Source organism: Juglans microcarpa x Juglans regia, chromosome 8D (genome assembly GCF_004785595.1).
Source record: "Juglans microcarpa x Juglans regia isolate MS1-56 chromosome 8D, Jm3101_v1.0, whole genome shotgun sequence".
In the NCBI taxonomy this organism is placed as follows: Eukaryota; Viridiplantae; Streptophyta; class Magnoliopsida; order Fagales; family Juglandaceae; genus Juglans; species Juglans microcarpa x Juglans regia.
The window spans coordinates 917,501-936,391 of record NC_054608.1 but is presented as its reverse complement, the minus strand read 5'-3'; the positions used below and the strand labels follow the sequence as shown (position 1 = coordinate 936,391).

Sequence of the window (18,891 nt, the reverse complement as noted above, 5' to 3'; positions counted from 1 at the left end):
ATACTACTCCTGATCACGTTAACGCCCGCTTCCAAAATAAATACATAAATATTGTGCAACTAGGCTTTTAACTATTAATTAACCTACACCATATAAAATAGGTATTATTTAAAAAAAAAATGTTAAAAGTTTCCTTAAAAACAAATAGACAGCTGACGTACTTTGATGTGGTATGTTAGATTTATAAAACTATTTTTATTATATAAAATAGATCTAACGTATTATATGAAATCATATCAGTTTGTGAGTTTATTTTTATAGTTGTCAGTATTAATAAAATATCTTATATAGTAAAAGCTCTAATCCAAGACTAGTTAGCTAGCTCTCCTTATAAATTACATTTTCTTTAGATCAACCACATGATGATTACAGTTTTAGTTTAATTGCAACTTGGAAACTTACTTGATATATCTTAATCGATCGATAATTGAAGTGATCGATTTTCGAGATCCAAACAAGGACTAATGTATTTTGCTTTTTGGGATGATTGGTAGTTGGGGAGATCAAGTTGCTCATGATCACATGACACAATGACACAATTGATACAAATTTTCTCTTATGGGGGGTCCACCTTTAATACATGAAACATGACCAAAGTCACTTTGGTGATAAAAGTCTCGCAACTTGTATAAAGTTGAACCATTCGTGTCTAATATATATGGGATAGTGCATGGCCACCTCTCATTATATTCAGGTATTTATGTAAAAAACATATAAACGAGTAGTACTCGCTTATATATATTAATATTAATTAAGATGAAGATCACCGGAATCCACAAGCTAGCTTAGAAATTTTTTAAGATGATAAATGAATTAATTTGGGCTTATATTAATCATGTTGCTTGTATATATAATTTTAATTATAAATTGTATTAGTAATACTCAATTATATTATCTTTCAAGGACATCTTAAGAGCTAAGAGCTAGGCCTTCTTTAATCAGCCTTTTACCTTTTTTTTTTTTTTTTTTTTTTTTTTGTAAAATAGACCTATTGCAAAAAGAAAATGAGTTTGAACCTTATATTATTACAAAATATTAATATTTTGTAATAATTTTATCATGATATATATATATAGAATGATCGGTTGATAAATATACAGAATGATCGGTTGATAAATATATAAGATATGCGTGGGGTATGGGTAGTGAATAGTAACCGATGAAAAGAATTTTTCAAATATATATACAACAACAAAAGGCAAGCCGATTTTTCATGCATCAATGGCCAATCGCATGACATGTTTGCCGGCCACCCATTTATGTATATTATATAAAAATAACATTGAGATATTACAACGAGAAAAAAAAAAAAAAAAAAAAGCATTGACGTTAGTTGGCTACCCATAATTTTAAGGCAAGATTCGGAAATACCAGATTTTAGGCTACGTCTCAATAAACGTCAAATTAAGGAGCATATGCATGCATGTATCATCTATATTATATATATTTTCATGTTCTATTTCCCCGATAGCAATTCATCACCGTCTCTCTTTTGACTCCCCAACCGAATGACCATGACCCTACATTTACTCATGATCATCTCCAAGATCAGGGCCGGATCATCGGAACCCTACATACATACATACATATATATATATATATATATATATATATATATATATACCAATACGTTATAGATGCATGTGAAAATAGGGATCGATCTTGTCCGCATGCATGCATGGTATGAATGTTAATGTCAAGGACGTCGGTTGAATTAATGGTATTGATCATCTTCTAATCTATAACAACAAAAGCTTAATTTGTTTCTATTGAACAACATGGTTATACGTACCATGCATTCATTCTTACAATATTAATTTATTATAAATTTGTTATTTAAATTTAAAAATATATATATATATTTATATATATAAGGTCATATCTTCGTGTTGGAATCAATTACCAAAGCTTCTAATTAAGCTCATATATATCTTCTTCATCCATATATATATATATATATATTACATATGTTTGTTATTATTCACACCTTTTTTTAATTACCTTAATTTGTTTTTTTATTATTAAAGCAAACATCCTAATTCCTATTGCTTGCACTCAACTTCCAGCTTGTTTGTTTCGTTAGTCTCTCTCCCGCCATAATTTTAAATGTTAAAAATAAAATTTATTATTATTATTATTATTATTATTTTTTTTTTAAGTTATCTACGTATCGTGTCGTATTTAATGACGCATGAAAAGACTTCAAATTAGAAAGAGACCAAGGTTAAGATATCAGAAGGGAGAAGCTTTTAATTGGCAATTAGCAACGTGGCTGAGTTCATTTTGTCGAGAGAAATTATATTTACAGTTTTAAAATATGTAAATCTTGTTTATTTTATTTAAAAAATAAATAAATCTAAAATTTATATAAAAAATTATTTTTTAGTAGCAAACCTCACTTTAAAAAGAGTGATCAGAACTTATATAGATTAAAATTATATCTAGTATTACTCTTTTATTAAAAAAATGGATTTTTTTTTTAAAGAGAGACTAACTGCTGAAAAAATAATTGAAGTATTTATAAGCAACGATTATATATATGAGAATTATCATTTTTTTCCCCTCGGCAATGATAATGTTTAAGTTGCAATCATCTGTATTGACAGTGTATTATGACCTTTTCGGTTTTGTTGGTATTGCTTCAAAATTGGAAAAAGAAAGTGGCATTCCTTTTTCTAATGAATGGGTCTACTATGCCGTCCCACTCTTATCGCTGGGCGTGCCGTCGATTGATTTTGTTTTCTTTTTTTTTCACATTTTTTTTCACATTTAAATATTTTTTAAAAATAAAAAAAATACACCAATACATTTAAAATTACTTCCTTAACAACTACGTAAAAAAAAAAAAAAAAAATTTTGACCAGCCGTCAAATTGAGCGGTCATAGTGGGGCAGCATAGTAGACTTTCTCTTTTCCAATATAGAACTGAAGTGTTATGCGGTCCAATCAATGGTTTTTCAGTAAAAATAAACTTTTTTTTCAAATAATTCAATAAGTTGAATATTGACTCTCTCTTTTTAATGTCGGGACCTCTTTAAGACAGGGCCCTTTGAATCTACCATGCAAAATAAATTTCAGTCTCATGCACCGCATATTTAAAAGTTGGTTAAATGCCACATTTTAATTGCATTTGGAGATTTAAACGTTCCAAAAGAAATAATGTTTTAGTCATATATTTTGAGTATAATTAAGGGCATTGAGGTAAATAAATAAATAAATATAGAGTTTTTTTTTTTTTTTTTCATTAAGAAGATGGTTATAAATTCAACAATGTGGATTGGAAAATACGTTAGTTCCAAGAACTTGTGAAATTCAACTATTTCTGCCATTGTTGCCGTTGAAAAAACTAGATATCTATTATTGAGAAGACTTCAAATGGACAAAGGCCACCGATTATGAAGGAATCGCAGCCAAATCATTTCACATTACATACAATTCCAATTCTAATTCCCATTTTCCACAGTAAAGTCAAGATTGTAACATGATAAACCATCTTGGTTTCAATCTTTCAAAGACATGACTTGACTTCCTTTCAAAATAGTGCTTAATCAACTTCTTTCTTTCTTTCTTTTTTCTAAACAAATAAAATACAAAAAGTTAAAACTGAAATTACAAAGTAGAGTTAGGAGGATTGGGTTTAGCAATTCGAGAGATATTTACGGCTCATTTGGATAGTGAAATGAGATGAGATTGTTTTAAATGAGTTAAATAAAATGTTATTATAATATTATTTTTTAATATTATTATTATTATTATTTTAGAATTTGAAAAAGTTAAAATATTTATTATATTTTGTCTGAAAATTTAAAAAAATTATAATAATAAAATAAAACAAGATAAGATGAGACAAAATCGTTTCTATATCCGAACGTCACGCAAGTGAATACATCTTTGTTGGCTTCTATAATTCTCTTTATAAAATTTACAAAGAAATAGAAAAGGAGAAGAAAAAAAAAAAAAGAAAAACGTTTCTTTTTTTTTTATTTTGTTTGCTTATTGAATCATATATTTAAATCTTAGGACAAATGTGGGGGCTCTGATGGGACTGGCCATTGGTTGCAAGTCCTTCCTGTTGAGGAGCCAAAATTTTGAAACGTACTCATCATCAATTTGCTTTGCAATTTGAATTTTTAAATTTACATAATGTACATGTTTTCAATTTATTTCTAATAAAATAAAATAAAATAAAATAAAATATAAAACTCTTTTTTCATTTATTAAAAAAATGAAAAGAAAATATTCTTGAATTTCGGGTATTTTGGGGATTATCCACTAGTATTGCTTTCCGTTCAATCCACGGCTTCCGTTTTCAATTATTTTCCATCCTCTGCTCAACGACGGCATTCCACGTAATGAAAAGATGGAAATACCTTCACTTCACGGAAGAAGGCCAATTAGGTAATCTACTGTAGCAGAAATGACGGAAACGCACTCCAACTTCCACGCATCAAGCTACCATGCGATTAGCAACCCCCCCACTTCAATTATTGAGTGCCACAACAAATCCCGGTGCTCCTGGAGTTTATCCGTCAAGCCACTCAAAGTCCGACAAGTGGCACCGGATTTCAGCCGTAAAAAAAAGTCAACATCTGACGACGGTACTACAGTGTTCCTACTTGCAGTTGATAAATTGCTCTGTATTCATCTTTTATATTTATTTTTACATAATATATCTTTAAATTCATCTACATCAACTTATGCATCTCTAAATTTGTACGTACCTATGAATAAAGAAGTACTAGTCACTTTCTAAACATTATTTTTAATATTTTTTCTTTCTATTATTCATTAAAATCAATTTTATGAAATTTGAATTAAAATGATTTTAATATATGAAATCTATATTAAGTTGATGATATAAAGTGTTTTTTAGTATATATTAATATTTATTGATAAAATTGGTCATTTTGATATATAAAATTAGTCATTTTGACATATAAAATTGATAATATTTATATATATGAAATTTATATTTTTGAGCACATGATATTAATTGTAAAATATATAAAAAATAATAATTTTAAGAACAAAATTAAAAATAATAATATTTTATTATTATTTGATTCAAAAATACATAATCTAATATGCGAGTTGTTTTAATATATAAAATCAATTTTTAAAAGATATAATTTTAAAAAGAAAAATTCTATTTGTAATTTTCACTTGAGGACTACATATACATATATTTTATTAAATGAAAAAAAGTATCATTTTAGAAGTGATAGTTTTATAATTTTAAAAAATTTTAAAAATAAAATTATCTAGATTTGTATTTTATTTTTCAAATAATCATATAAAGAAATCAATAATAGTATTCTTACATGTCAAAATCAAGGGTAAGAAAATAGAATTACAGGAAAAGAAAAAGCAAGTTGGAAAATACCTCGTAAATATCCCAATGTCCGTACTATAAACGACAAAGCCGTCTTATTGGGGACAATGTTATCAAACCACCCCATACTTTTACGTTTCTTTTGCAATTGTTGTCCCTTTGTTTTGATGTATTTAATGCAATGCGAGGCATATTATTTTTTTTTTGTCGTTTATTTTAAAATATTATTAGATGTGTTGTATTAAAAAATAGAAATGATTTTAGATATAAAAAAGTTTTATAAAAAATAAATTCATAAATTAAGGTGACTTAATGTAATATATTAGATTATAAAATTATTTCTATTATAAATTAAATATATTATATAAATCATGTCAATTTATAAATTTACTGTAATACGTCTCATTAAATGTAATACTTCTATACAAGAATATCTAAATTAAAATGAGCGTAAACAACTACTTATTACAAAAAAAAAAAGTTCGAAGACAATCAGTTCAATCTCCAAATGTAAGAATCAAACGTAAAAAATTATTAGGATTTTTTGCTTTCAAGTAGAGAGAAAATATAATATCGTAAGGTGATATATTTTATAAAAATTAAAGATTAATTTAATTCATCTTGTTTGTGTTTATTTGAAAAAATAAATTTAACATATTCGATCATATTATACTATTATTTATAAGAGCTTCAGATAGAGAAAAAAGAAGAAGAGGAAGCGTATATAATTAGATTATTGATCCATTGGATTGATCTATCACTTGTTTAAGAAGAGCCTCGGACATTCCAAGGGCATGTTGGAAAAGATTAAAAAGACATGGGGGAGATACACGGATATCAAGAATTACAGGGGAATAAATGAAAAAAATAAAAACTAAACGCTGTTTAGTGTTTACACTGGGACGTCTACATCTACGCCTGTCTTTGGAGTTCTCAAAAAGCTGCCCAAATCTAGCGTATAGCTGTATATACTTGGTTGTATTCTACAATGTTATTTTCAAGCAATTAATTAATTTTTCTTTTTGTAAATTCAAAAACTTTTTTTTTTATTCCCATTGGTTTTCGAAAGTGTGGATCCCACTCTTAAAATACACCTTCCTCTAGAGTCTGGATTTTCTCCAAATTTAAATCTGCTTTTTCTTTCCCTTAATCTCATTCATTCTTCCTCATGTTTCTTCCCTCTTCTGTATCTCTCTCTTTCTAAACTCTTTATCCATAATAGTATATTCCTCTTGGACTCTCACACCAAAAAAACCTACTACAATTCCTTGCTTTTTCTTTCTAAAGCAGAAATATCGGAACTTTGTGTGTTAATAGAGATTTGTAATCTATTTTGTTTTATCCATATATATTTAGGATTGATTGAGGTGGAGGTCAGAGCCATATCTTTGTTCTTTTGGATTGCTTTGATAGTAAGTCATTCACTTTTTTACTATTTCTTTGGTTTTTCTTTTTTTAAAATTCTATACGTCGCTTTGAGCTGGAAATGGAAGTTTCTTTGTGTAATCTTGGGGTAATATGGGAAATATTTTGAGCAGTTTATTTGGTTCCCATTGTGAAATCTTGAGGGATTGATTGGAGAATTGAAGTTGGTTGTTTAGCTTCGAACAGAGTTCTGTGTCTGTGGGTTTTTCTCTGTGCTGGCCTTTCTGTATTGAGTTTTTCTGAGTCCTTGTTGACTTCGTGGTCGGTTTGAGGTGCTCTGGGTAGAGGTAAAGATTCAAGATTTGTTGGGTATTTGTTCTCACTTGTTTTTCTCCATCTTTGAGGTGCTCTAGGTAGAGGTAAAGATTCAAGATTTGGGTATTCATTCTCACTTGTTTTTCTCCATCTTTTTATTGGATTAGTAAAATTGGTGTGCTGATGATTTTCCTTCTTTTTTGAATGGGTTCGGGACTAGGTGTTTGGATGCGTTGTTTGTGATAATTGGTTACTAGGATGTGATTGATTGGATGTGAGATTTCATTGCTGTTCCAAAAGTGTTTGATAACTGAAGAACTTCTAGTGATCCTTTTAATTTTTAGATCTTTAGAAAGAAATACCATGTAAACTACACTATTCTTAGGAATTCTTTATCTTTTATGTTTTCTTGTTAAGCTTTTGGTTTGGTTCATGCACGGGGGTTATGATGATTGAATTGGTTTTTGACAAAGCGACTGTTGTTGAGATGATTTTCAAGATTTATGTTTATATATCTAAAGAGAAGTATCTTCATTCTTTGACTTGCTTGTTAGTTGATCTTTCCTGTTTGCTCATGAAAACAAAAATTGTTAATTGATCTTTTCCTTTTGCTTGAACTAAATAGGTTATAATGTTGGACCTTGTCTAGGAAAGCCCATTTGCTGCATTTTTCTATTTTGGGATACAATGTGTAGTATGTGTCATAATTGTGGTGCGGAATTGTCGAAGTTGGAGGAAAAGAAGAGACAGGAGAATGGGAATTCTCTAAAACTACATACTGGTGGTTCTTGTAAATTTTGCCGCAAGAAGCAAGAGGGAGAATCTATAAAGTGGGATGGTGCGAGTCAGCATGAAAAACCGATGACCGGTCCAACTACTTCATTGTACAGCAGTGATAGCCTTGTATCTAATTGCAGTAAATTTCTATCTTTTTATGTCTTTGATATATTTTGGCTAAATCCGACTTCATCCTGGGACAGTGCTGTAGTTGTTTGAACTGATTTTTTTCCTCCATAAAAAAATTTAAAAAATTAATGTTCTGCTGTTACAGGTGAGTATTCGGTCGATGTAAATTCATATGACAGGTAATCTCCTCTGCTGAGTGTGGTGCTGATAGAATACCTGTCCTGGATATTCTGAATGAGTTATGATTTATCATATTTCTACTACTAATCTGTTAGGATTAATGGACAAGAAATTACAATGGATGATGATATAGAGAGTTGTAGAAGGATGGAAAGCAACTCAAAGGAAAGCAGTTATGGCGATGATAGGCATATTGCAAGAGATGTGGAAATACAGACAACTAACGGTCAGGAAGCAAAAGATGGTGTTTCTGGAAATCATGACCAATCCTCTGCTGAAGTACCTGAGAAATTTCAGTCTATTGACGGTGAACTGGTTGCCGAAATCTGGGAACCTCCGGAAGCAGAAGACCCAGAGGATGACATGGAGGGGAGCATGGCTTATAATGATGACGATGATGACGATGATGACGAGTGTGGTGATGGGAGTAATTGGGGCAAACCATTTACTTTGAGTCGCTTTAGAGATGAACGCAGTGGGAGTTACAAGTTTAAAGTGGAAAAACAGAGGGCAATGGAAGAAGTGATAAATGGGAAGTTCAGGGCACTTGTATGTCATCTTCTGAAATCTGTGGGTGTTGGCTCTTCTGGGGAAGATGGTGAAAGTTGGGAGGATATAGTTACTTCTTTATCATGGGAAGCTGCTTCATTTTTGAAGCCTGATACTATTGATGGCAAAGTAATGGATCCAATCGGTTCTGTGAAAGTGAAATGCATTGCAACTGGTTCTCGCGGCCAAAGGTAATAGTAAAGCCCTTCTTTCTTTCTTTTTTGTATTTACTTTTTTTTTCCCTCTTATTTCTACTTGAGCATTTCTCTAACATAAACACTAGGTTTCTCTGACATAAACGTTAGGTTTCTACTTGAAAAAGAAATGTATATGCTTGTGTTGACAAGCAAACACCAAATGGCATTTAACTCATTTAGTGCATTTCAATAGTGTACCAGATCACCTCCCAAATGTCAGTTAGTAGATATGAGGTGATTCCCTCTGTCTTAGTTGTCCCCTTTCCTCCCATCATGGATACTTATTCTCAATTTGATGTTGCAGCCGTTTAGTAAAAGGATTGGTCTTCAAAAAGCATGCTGCTCACAAGCATATGCCTACTAAGTACGAGAATCCAAAGTTGTTACTGATCAGTGGTGTCCTTGGTCAATCTTCTAGTGGGTTGTCGTCATTTGCTTCAATGGCACAGGAGGTAGCCTGATCAGACCATTCTCAGTTTTTGCACCTGAAAAGTATACTACGTCCTTTTCTAATATATTATTTGCAAACAGGAAAAGGGTTATCTGAAGTCGCTCATTGATATGATAGAATCATGCCATCCAAATGTGATTTTGGTAGAAAAAACTGTTTCTCGTGATATCCAAGAGTCTATTCGTGCAAAAGGAATGACTCTGGTCTCTGATATGAAGCTTCATCGCCTAGAGAGAATTGCCCGTTGTACTGGTGCACCAATTCTATCATCTGATACTTTGACCTGTCAAAAGCTAAAGCAATTCAAGTCTTTTTATATTGAGAAATTTGTAGAGGAACATGCCCCTTGTGGTGAAGGGGGTAAGAGGCCAAGTAAAACGTTGATGTTTCTTGAAGGCTGTCCTACGCGTCTTGGTTGTACGGTCAGTCTATTACTTCTCATTATAGTTTTGTTGTATTTTTTTAATGAAATTTTAAACTTTTGGTTGGGCTACAGTTGTGAAACAACCCCCCCCCCCCCCCCCCCCCCCCCCCCCCCCCCCCCCCAAATTGTTTTTTTAGTGGTCAAGTATACATAGACTCTAAGACATGTATTTACACATTTACTGTAGCATGTAGTCTTTACCATCTTTATTGAACTCAGACAGGGCCTTGGCACGGGGTAAGTAGTGGGGTACTGGTTCCACTAGCTATATGCAAAAACTAGTTAAAATTTTACAAATATTCCTAAAATAGAAAAAATTTGAAATGTCAATCTGAAGGACACAACTATCTCATATGACATACTGGAAATAAAATAAAAATTTAATAACATGCGCAATACAGTATTAACTGTTGAGTTCTCCTTATGCAAGATAATGTAAAGGATAGCTCCACCGTATCTGTTTTTTCTTTTTCAAAAAATTTTAATTATTAAATCCTTGAATCAGAATTTGTGAACAATGTGTCAAAAAATCTTCATCATGTTATTGTAAGTGATAATTGAAATTAGGCTGCAAAGTTAACAAATCTATATTATGTTACTTTACCTGTTTAACAGACTTCTTGGCATTTTTGCAATGAATGTATGAATTTTTTTTGTCTAATTTAATATATTTTTGTGCCATAATTCTCACGGTGTATGGCAACCCTTTGACTTTCTGTATGACATGACATTGCAGATTTTGCTGAAAGGCTCACACAGTGATGAATTGAAGCGGATTAAATGTGTTGTGCAGTGTGCTGTTATCGCGGCGTACCACATAATTCTTGAGACATCTTTCCTTGTTGATCAGAGGGCAATGTTCTCTACAATTCAGTTTCCTGAAGTGGAGAATGTCCTGCCGACTGATCAACAATCCCCTAATTTAGGATCTGGGAACTCAAGTGTTCCTTGTAATGGTGATTGTACCACAAATGGGACATGTACAGTTGATATTCCGATCTCCAATGGATTCCATGCTGAAAATAACCACAATTCAAACTTAGATTCGGAAAGCAACTCCCCCTTAGCTTATGAACCATATAATCCAGCCATTTTTACTGGGTTTTCATCTCTTTCAGCTTCGTTAAAGAAAGTTGTTGGGGAAAGTTTCCCTTTTGCATCCTCTACTTCGTATCAGTCCCTTTCATCATACTTTGGATTCAATGGAAGTGAATCCAACGGTCATATAAGTAAAGCTGCTTCTCTTTTAACAACTCCAGAGGCAGCTGACGACTGTGATATGGAGGCTAAAGGTAGTTCTGATGAAGAAAAGTCACTTGATGGTGGGCAAGTCTCTTTAGAAATAAAAATAGATGGTACTAATGAAGACCAAATGCAAAGTTATGATGATGTCAACGCGGTGATGGATTCTCAGAGTATTTTGGTTTTGATGTCTAGACGGAATGCTTTGAGAGGGACAATCTGTGAGCAGAGCCATTTTTCTCATATTATGTTCTACAAGAATTTTGATGCCCCTCTTGGAAAGTTTCTGAGGGATAATTTACTCAATCAGGTTTCTCTAAGCATTCACTTAGCAAGTCATCTTTATAGTTATGATATTGTGAATCACTATGAATAAGGTCCTGAATGGGTTAAGCTTAATTGGACTTAATTGCTCATATATCATTGGAACTTAAGAGTGCATCACTATGTTAGGTTTCTGAAAGTTGCTTTTGTGATTTCGTCATAAATAGGGTTCATGCTTCTAAAGAGAAGGCTCACCCTTTTTCTTGGGACCTTGTGTACCTATGTACTCACTAGGGCCTTTTCTTTCTTTTCTTTCCCCTTTTCTTTTAAATAAACAAAATCATTTTCTCCATCAAAGACAAGAAGAAGGGTTTTTGCTTTTTGGTGCGCTAACTTAAGTCACCTTCAGTTCAATGGTATGGTGGGTTGGGGTTAGTGCCCAAATTTTTTTATGTTTAGCTTGCATTAGGTGAAGATAGCTCTGATAGAAACTTTGCATGTGCAGAGAAGCCAGTGTGCCACATGTGGTGAATTACCTGAAGCTCATTTTTACCATTATGCTCATCATAGTAAGCAGCTTACCATACAAGTTAAACGTCTTCTTGAGGGAAAGCATTTGCCTGGGGAAGCAGAAGGGAAGCTTTGGATGTGGAGTTGCTGTGGCAAATGTAAACCCAGAAATGGAACCACAAAATCTACAAAACGAGTGTTGATTTCCACTGCTGCTCGTAGTCTGTCATTTGGAAAATTCTTGGAGCTCAATCTCTCTCTCTCCTCTTCATCTAGCAGATTATCCAGCTGTGGCCATTCTCTGCAAAGGGACTTCCTTTACTTCTTTGGGTATGTGTCATTTATCAACCCTTTTTCCGAATTGTATGTCTGTCACACGTTGGATGTGAAGCGAAGAAATATCTATGATCTGTTCAAGTGGGTTTTCACCCTTGTAGAGAGGAATTCTCTACAACTAGTTGCTGAGGCAATTATTTGTTTGCACTGGAATGAAGTAGGCTTTCAAGGGCGTACCTGGTAATATATGATTTTAAATAAAGCTTATTATGGTAACTTGATTCGACAATTGCAGGTTAGGCCCAATGGCTGCAATATTCAAGTACTCTACTGCCACGATATATAATGTTTCTTTGCCTCCTCAGAAGCTGGACTTTAGAAATTTAGTCAGACAAGAGTGGCTGAAGAAAGAAACCATGAATGTATGTCTTTTTTATGCTCACATCTTGATTTGTGATAATGTTCTAGAGTTTTTTTCGGCTGGAAGATATAATATTGTTGTGACCCACTTTTAACTTATTTTATTGTCTTATCCTTGTTTTCTTCTAGGTGTACACAAAAGGGATGTCAATGTTCACAGAGGTCGCAAACTCTTTGAAGAGGATCAGATCTCAATTTTCAGGCAAACCTCTAAACTTGCAAGGCGTATTACTAGACTTATCTGACATTGAAGATTTGTTGAAGCAGGAAAGATCTGAGTTTGAGGTTCGTTTTCCTTTAGTACATACTCTTGACAGGTTGCCTCGTAATGGATAATACACAGGACTTTCAAGCTTGTGTATGTGCATTTGTGATGTGTTTCATCTGGCACATATGTTTGTGTTTACAAACCCAATACTTAACCACTAGGCATATAAAATCTGGGGAAAATTTTGTCCGTTGGACTCTAGTGATAAACTTGATGGAGAAATTGCTCGGTCCTCTTCTTGAATGAGGATTGTTTCTCCTCCTATTCTCAAATTTAATAGCTGTATTAATTTTTTCTAGTTTTGACGTTTGTGTACAGGACATTTGTTCTTTTCATACTTGTTTCTATTATTAAAATGCAACAATTGCATGTTATCTTCTTTTATACCTAAGTTAGTCAAATTGTTCTTTCTTTTTCTTTTTAGGTTCTGTTATAATGGTTATGATATAAAACAGGTAAACATTCAGAATGCTGTTTTTAAGAATGGGAATCCAGACCAGACTGTTTACAAACTTCTCAGCTTGAACCAATTATTATGGGAGCTTCTGCTTGAATCTTGCATTTGGGATCGACGCTTGCATTCTTTACTCTCATCTGATCCTGCAGCAGGCGACTCTATTACTGCTGAGAAAGTAAGGCTGAAACAAGTCAACTTAAGGATGGATGGCCCTGCTGCTGGAGGCAATGTGGGCACAGAAACAATTTTGGAGAACGGTAATGTTGGCTTTGATGACAGTGCTGATTTGATAGTTAATTTAGACACAGTTGAAGGTCAAGCTTCAGAATCTAGTGCTGGAGGTGATTTATTTAATACATCCAATGTGGCTGAGAGTGAGATGCCTACTGTGGATCTAAGTAGAAATATATCATCTAAAGATGGGTTCGTTGCAGAACAGAATGGCTCTGCCCATTGCGAGTCTCAGTCTGGTGATGATAACTGCCAAGCAATGGCTCTTCCTTCGTTTGATCATGTACAAGTGGACAGATCAATTCCCATTTCCGCAGGTCTTGGGAATACTGATGATGTTTCTGAGTTACATGGATCAAAGCAGGATAGATCTTTGCATTCTGCAACGTCCAGCTTAAGAAATTCGTCTGGATGGCCTTGGACACCATTCTCAGAAATACAGCCAGTAGACATGAAGGATATCCTGAAAGGTTACTTGCAGAAACCCGAATCTATCAGTAGATATACTCCAGAATACATTCCCACAGCCTATCAACTGATCATTGAGGAAGGCCCAAGGCTGCATATCCCTCTTGAAAGTGATAATTTTATCGTGTCAGACTATGAGGGTGAACTCTCAAGCGTAATTGCATGTGCTCTGGCCTCCTTGGAGGATCAGCATGTTCCTTTAGAAGCTCTTGATGGGGATAGGAGGAGAGAGAATGGAATGGTAGCCAAGTCATTTGAAAGTTTACACAGCCTACCTCGAATTTCCCTTTTTCCTTCCCTGTATTGGTCTTCTAATGGTTCTTCAGATTCAGATTCAGTCTATTCTACACCTAGCATTTCTTTAGAAGACTCACGGTTCTCCAGTTTTGATCGGTTGAATTTGTTGGATTCTCATATTCCTCCTGAACCTTTTAATCCAGTTGTCAACTTGCATGGGAAGGGTAAATACTCAGTAGCTTGTCTCTATGCCAATGAGTTCCGTGACCTACGCCGTCGCTGCTGCCCATCTGAGGTTGACTACATTGCTTCCCTTAGCCGTTGTAGGAACTGGGATGCCAAAGGTGGGAAGAGCAAATCTTTTTTCGCTAAAACATTAGATGACAGGTTTATCATAAAGGAGATTAAGAAGACAGAATTTGATTCGTTTATGAAGTTTGCTCGGGATTATTTCAAGTACATGAATCAGTCATTTGAATTGGGGAACCAAACGTGCCTTGCCAAAGTTCTTGGGATCTATCAGGTTTGTTGGGTTGATTTCTCGCTTTGTATTGATGTTGCATCTTAGTTCTTATCATATGCATTTCTTGGCAGGTAAATATAAGACAGGCAAGAAGTGGGAAAGAGAACAGGCATGATTTGATGGTCATGGAGAATCTTAATTTTGGTCGGAAAATCACTCGCCAGTATGATCTTAAAGGTGCTCTTCATGCTAGGTACACTGCAGCAGCTGATGGTTCTGGCGACGTTCTTTTGGATCAGAACTTTGTCAATGACATGAATTCCTCCTCTCCCTTATATGTTAGTAATAAAGCCAAGCGTTTCTTGGAACGAGCTGTTTGGAATGACACAGCTTTCCTTAATGTAAGCTTGCAATTAATTCTTTTTTTTTTGTGTGGACCTTCTGTAACTCAATTCTCTACACTATCTCCGAGTACTGTACTTGGTCCAAAAACATTTTTTTCCACGAGGGATAAATATCCTTATTTTGTGAAGAGAATTCACTGCCATCCAGTGAATCCCAAGAGTTGCTTGTCTAACTTTTCTGCAGTCATTTATTCTTGAATTTCGTTTTTTCATTCATGAGTTTTATTGATTCAAAAGTTTCACATAAATCCTGGCTTCAAACATTTTCAAACGAAATATATTGTATTGGTTCAGCTGATAACTTCATATTTGTTCTATCTGCAGTCTATAAATGTTATGGATTATTCTTTACTTGTGGCTGTGGATACTGGGCGGCGGGAACTTGTATGTGGTATCATTGATTACCTAAGGCAGTATACCTGGGACAAGCAACTGGAGACTTGGGTGAAATCTTCCCTTGTTCCGAAGAATGTTTTGCCGACTGTCATCTCTCCAAAAGAGTACAAGAGGAGATTCAGAAAGTTCATGTCTTTGCATTTCTTGTGCGTCCCAGATTATTGGTGCTCAGAATTATCCTCCGACCCATTGTGAACCTTGTGGTGTCAGAGATGATCATATTTTTCAACCAAAATCCCAGCCCCAGAGGGAAGGAAGGCTTAATGGTTTTTCTACATGAGTCTTTTAACTGTTAATATTGATTATTATTTTGCTGCTGCTCACTCCTACAGTTTACATATAGTGTAAATAGATGAGCATCTTGGTTTATATGCCAACCCTGTTATTCTGCGATTTTTAGTGGATTTCTGGGGATAGATTCATTTTTCTAGGTCCAAAGTCCACTTTGAGATAAGTTTTTGTAAAGTCTTTTGAGAATTCATAGAGTTGCGATAGTTGGAAGACTAGTGATAATATCAATGAAAAGTTGCAGCCCCCAAATATGTTCGTGATACATCATTGACATTGCTGTTTTATTCAATTCATATTTCACCATCAATCAGCATTCTCGGGTGTAAGCATTGTAAAGTTGGTCTCGACGTTTCTCGATTGTGTTTATGTCAGTTTCATGAAAATGAAAACTTCTGACAATAGTAACGACCCCTTCCATGCAAAACAGTACTAGCTGTTAGTACTGATCATATCAGCTGCATTTTGTCTGTCTTGGTCGATTATTCCCAAAGAGTTCAACATCCAGGGATGATAGATTATCATGTTGAGTGTTTAAACAAGGAATATTTCTGTTTGAAGATTTTAACAAAAATATGGAGACTCTTTAAGATTCTTTGTTGGACAAAAAGCAATGAAAGACATGTTTGCTCTCTTCAATTTCAATGGCAAAGCATCACACCCTATCTTGAATAATGGAATAGAAATTGAAATGGGCATTCAAGAAAGCCCATGACTCGTATGATATGATTCACAAAATAAGAAATTGAACTTGTGATCTTACTAGATACATTGACAACGACGTGGAATTGATACACCTTGTGGTTTTCTATTCTCTCCAGCAATGGTTTCCTTAATCATTGGCAATTTTTGCTGAACCTTTTTCCACGTGATTCACAGCACCATCCAGAGGAATTGGCCGAGTGCCAACCGGATACCCATTGACTTCCTAAAAATAGGTTGAATGCAGGACATATTTCGACGAAATTTATCCTTCCGCTCTTTTAAAGGTTCCGAGGTGATCCAATAGCCAATTTGGCTTTAAGGCATCGTTAACCGCCACAAAAACTGAAAACCCTGTATAATCTATCATACCTTCAAACGGGAAGCTCAATGTTATCACTGACAATAACAGATATAAAGAAACTTTGAATGGCTTCAAAAAGTCGGCATTATTAAGCGGGATTGCCCAATTTCAATTGGGCGGCACAAGATTGGGAGATGAGTAGTTTTGTAGATTTTTATAGTCTAACATATTTCATACGACCGAACCAACATGAAGATGGTTTGTGGTGGACACCTGCAGGGAGGGATTTATATTGTTCGTTCCTTTTACAAGTTCTCATACAAGAACCTGATACACAGTTTCTTTGGAGAAGGCTTTGGCGGCACAAGACACTCTCCAAAGCTTCATTTTTTGTGTGGATAGCTTCCTTATGCATGATTCTCATCACGGATAATCTGAGGAAAATGAGAGTAATCATTACAGATTGGTGTTGCATATGTAGAAGAGGGAGTGAGTCGGTGAATCATCTACTTTTACATTATGAGCCAGCCAAGGTACTTTGGAATGAGGTGTTCAATAAAATGGACGTAGCGTTTGTTATGCTGAAGACCGTGGTGGGAACATTGGCATGCTAGACTTCTATTCGAGGCATGCAACAGATCAAAGCAGTTTGGAAGATGATCCCTACTTGTATTATGTGGTGCTTGTGGCAGGAGTACAACGAGCGGTCGTTTGAGGACAAGGAGAGATTGATGGAGGAGTTAAAATTTTTCTCTTTTTTAGAACTCTTTGTACTTGGGCCATTGTTATGGACTTTAATGGCATGGACCTTCATGATTTCCTTGTTTCTAATGCGCCTACTTAGATAGGGCATATGAATTTTGTAATTGGCATTTTGCCCATTCTTTGATCAATAGTACTTGTTTACTTATTAAAAAAAAAAAAAAAAAAGTGGGGGTGTCTCCAGCTAGGTGCAAGCCGAACTCAGATGATCTCATCCCTCTAATTGGCTGCTCCCTCCTAGTGGCACTTGGGAAGCCTTCTTCCATGATAACGCCCGGCTCATTAATCAACGAGTCCCACAATTTCTCTCCAGCTATGCCTCCCTGTTAATGGAAAAAAGATAATGTTACAAGCATGATTGAGGTTTGGATTGTTCATAATAGAAAAAGGCAGCTATTTTGGAGAAACTCTTGCAAAAATGTTGTGAATAGATGCCAGTTATCTTTTACGACACAGTAAAATATGATGAAGAATATTATGGCAGGAGGAATTGAGGAAGTTGAAAATACCATAAAACAATAGAATAGCATATTAATCTGCAATTAAAAAATACATAAATTAAGCCCTGACCATGAAAGAGATTTATAAATACATACCACTGACCCGATGCCTATGTTTAGCCCCCTTTGAACTAAAGAAGCGTATGGCATCTCTGCTCTTCTGACAAATGCGATCTTGGTAGTAGATGGGTGTATGGCACAATTACATCTTTGAGTAGCAAAACTTGGGTGTGTGGAATCATATCTGGGGAGCTACCATTTGATGGTTTTGAGTCAAGTCAGCACCATCCACAAAAATCTACAACCAGGAGAATAGCTGGCGCCGTGCACTTGTATGGTCTGGAGAGGCTTACTTGTCTTATAGTTTAGGTGCTTTAGCTGTTTTTGGTTTTATTGCTTGTTGCTTTGTTTGGTTCAATAATACCGCTTATCCTAGTGAGTTTTACAGGCCCACTGGACCAGAAGCTTCTCAAGCTCAAGCATTTGCTTTTCCCATAATAGGTCCCATTCTTCTACCCTTTCTCGGGAGTCGATGACTATTCATAGCTATTACCTTAACACCAAAGAAGAGTTCGACCCAATGCTTTATTTCTATCCTAGTTGATCCCGATTCGACATTAGAAGTATATTGATTCTTACCCAATAACCGAATACTTTTGTCTGTAAATACTGCATATTTTATTCCATTCATAAATCTATTTTCTTCCTTATGAGTTTTAGTCTCAATAAGAATGCTAGTTCTTACTGTTCATATGTTATGATATGAATATACCACACTAATTTGTTATGTATGGATGATGAGATTCCATTAATACAGAGCCAATTCCAATAGACTTATTGGAGGGTCCCGTTGGCGTGCATCCAGTAGGAATTGAACCTACAAATTCGCCAACCGCCCAAGTAAAGAACTGTTACAAATAATGAAGAAACTAATAGGTTTAGATAGGAAGCAACATAAAATAAACCAAATTTAATGCCCG

The 18,891-nt window shown here is 34.4% G+C and overlaps 3 protein-coding genes across 3 annotated transcripts in view; 2 read left to right on the top strand and 1 right to left on the bottom strand.

Annotated features, from left to right (window-relative positions):
- The first annotated feature begins 6,461 nt into the window (after positions 1-6,461).
- Positions 6,462-15,895, top strand: LOC121242981 (putative 1-phosphatidylinositol-3-phosphate 5-kinase FAB1D). The gene is given in 14 exon segments (XM_041141028.1): positions 6,462-6,744; positions 7,638-7,928; positions 8,064-8,097; positions 8,194-8,838; positions 9,149-9,296; positions 9,376-9,717; positions 10,456-11,271; positions 11,731-12,065; positions 12,307-12,433; positions 12,561-12,716; positions 13,155-14,615; positions 14,687-14,956; positions 15,284-15,544; positions 15,546-15,895. Coding segments are annotated over 13 exon segments (4,914 nt in total). The 5' UTR covers positions 6,462-6,744; positions 7,638-7,699; the 3' UTR covers positions 15,636-15,895.
- The window catches only part of LOC121242982 (photosystem II protein D1-like), a 5,467-nt gene continuing 1,562 nt past the window's right edge, over positions 14,987-18,891 (top strand). The window contains exon 1 of the mRNA XM_041141030.1: positions 14,987-15,018. The gene's annotated coding sequence lies outside the window, so the exon portion shown is untranslated. The remainder of the gene's footprint in view (positions 15,019-18,891) is intronic.
- Positions 16,384-18,224, bottom strand: LOC121242984 (probable arabinosyltransferase ARAD2). Its single transcript, XM_041141032.1, has 3 exons — positions 18,008-18,224; positions 17,577-17,734; positions 16,384-16,795 (listed from the first exon to the last, which is right to left on the bottom strand). The coding sequence occupies exons 1-3, from the start codon at positions 18,059-18,061 to the stop codon at positions 16,720-16,722; spliced, it is 288 nt and encodes a 95-aa protein (XP_040996966.1). The 5' UTR covers positions 18,062-18,224; the 3' UTR covers positions 16,384-16,719.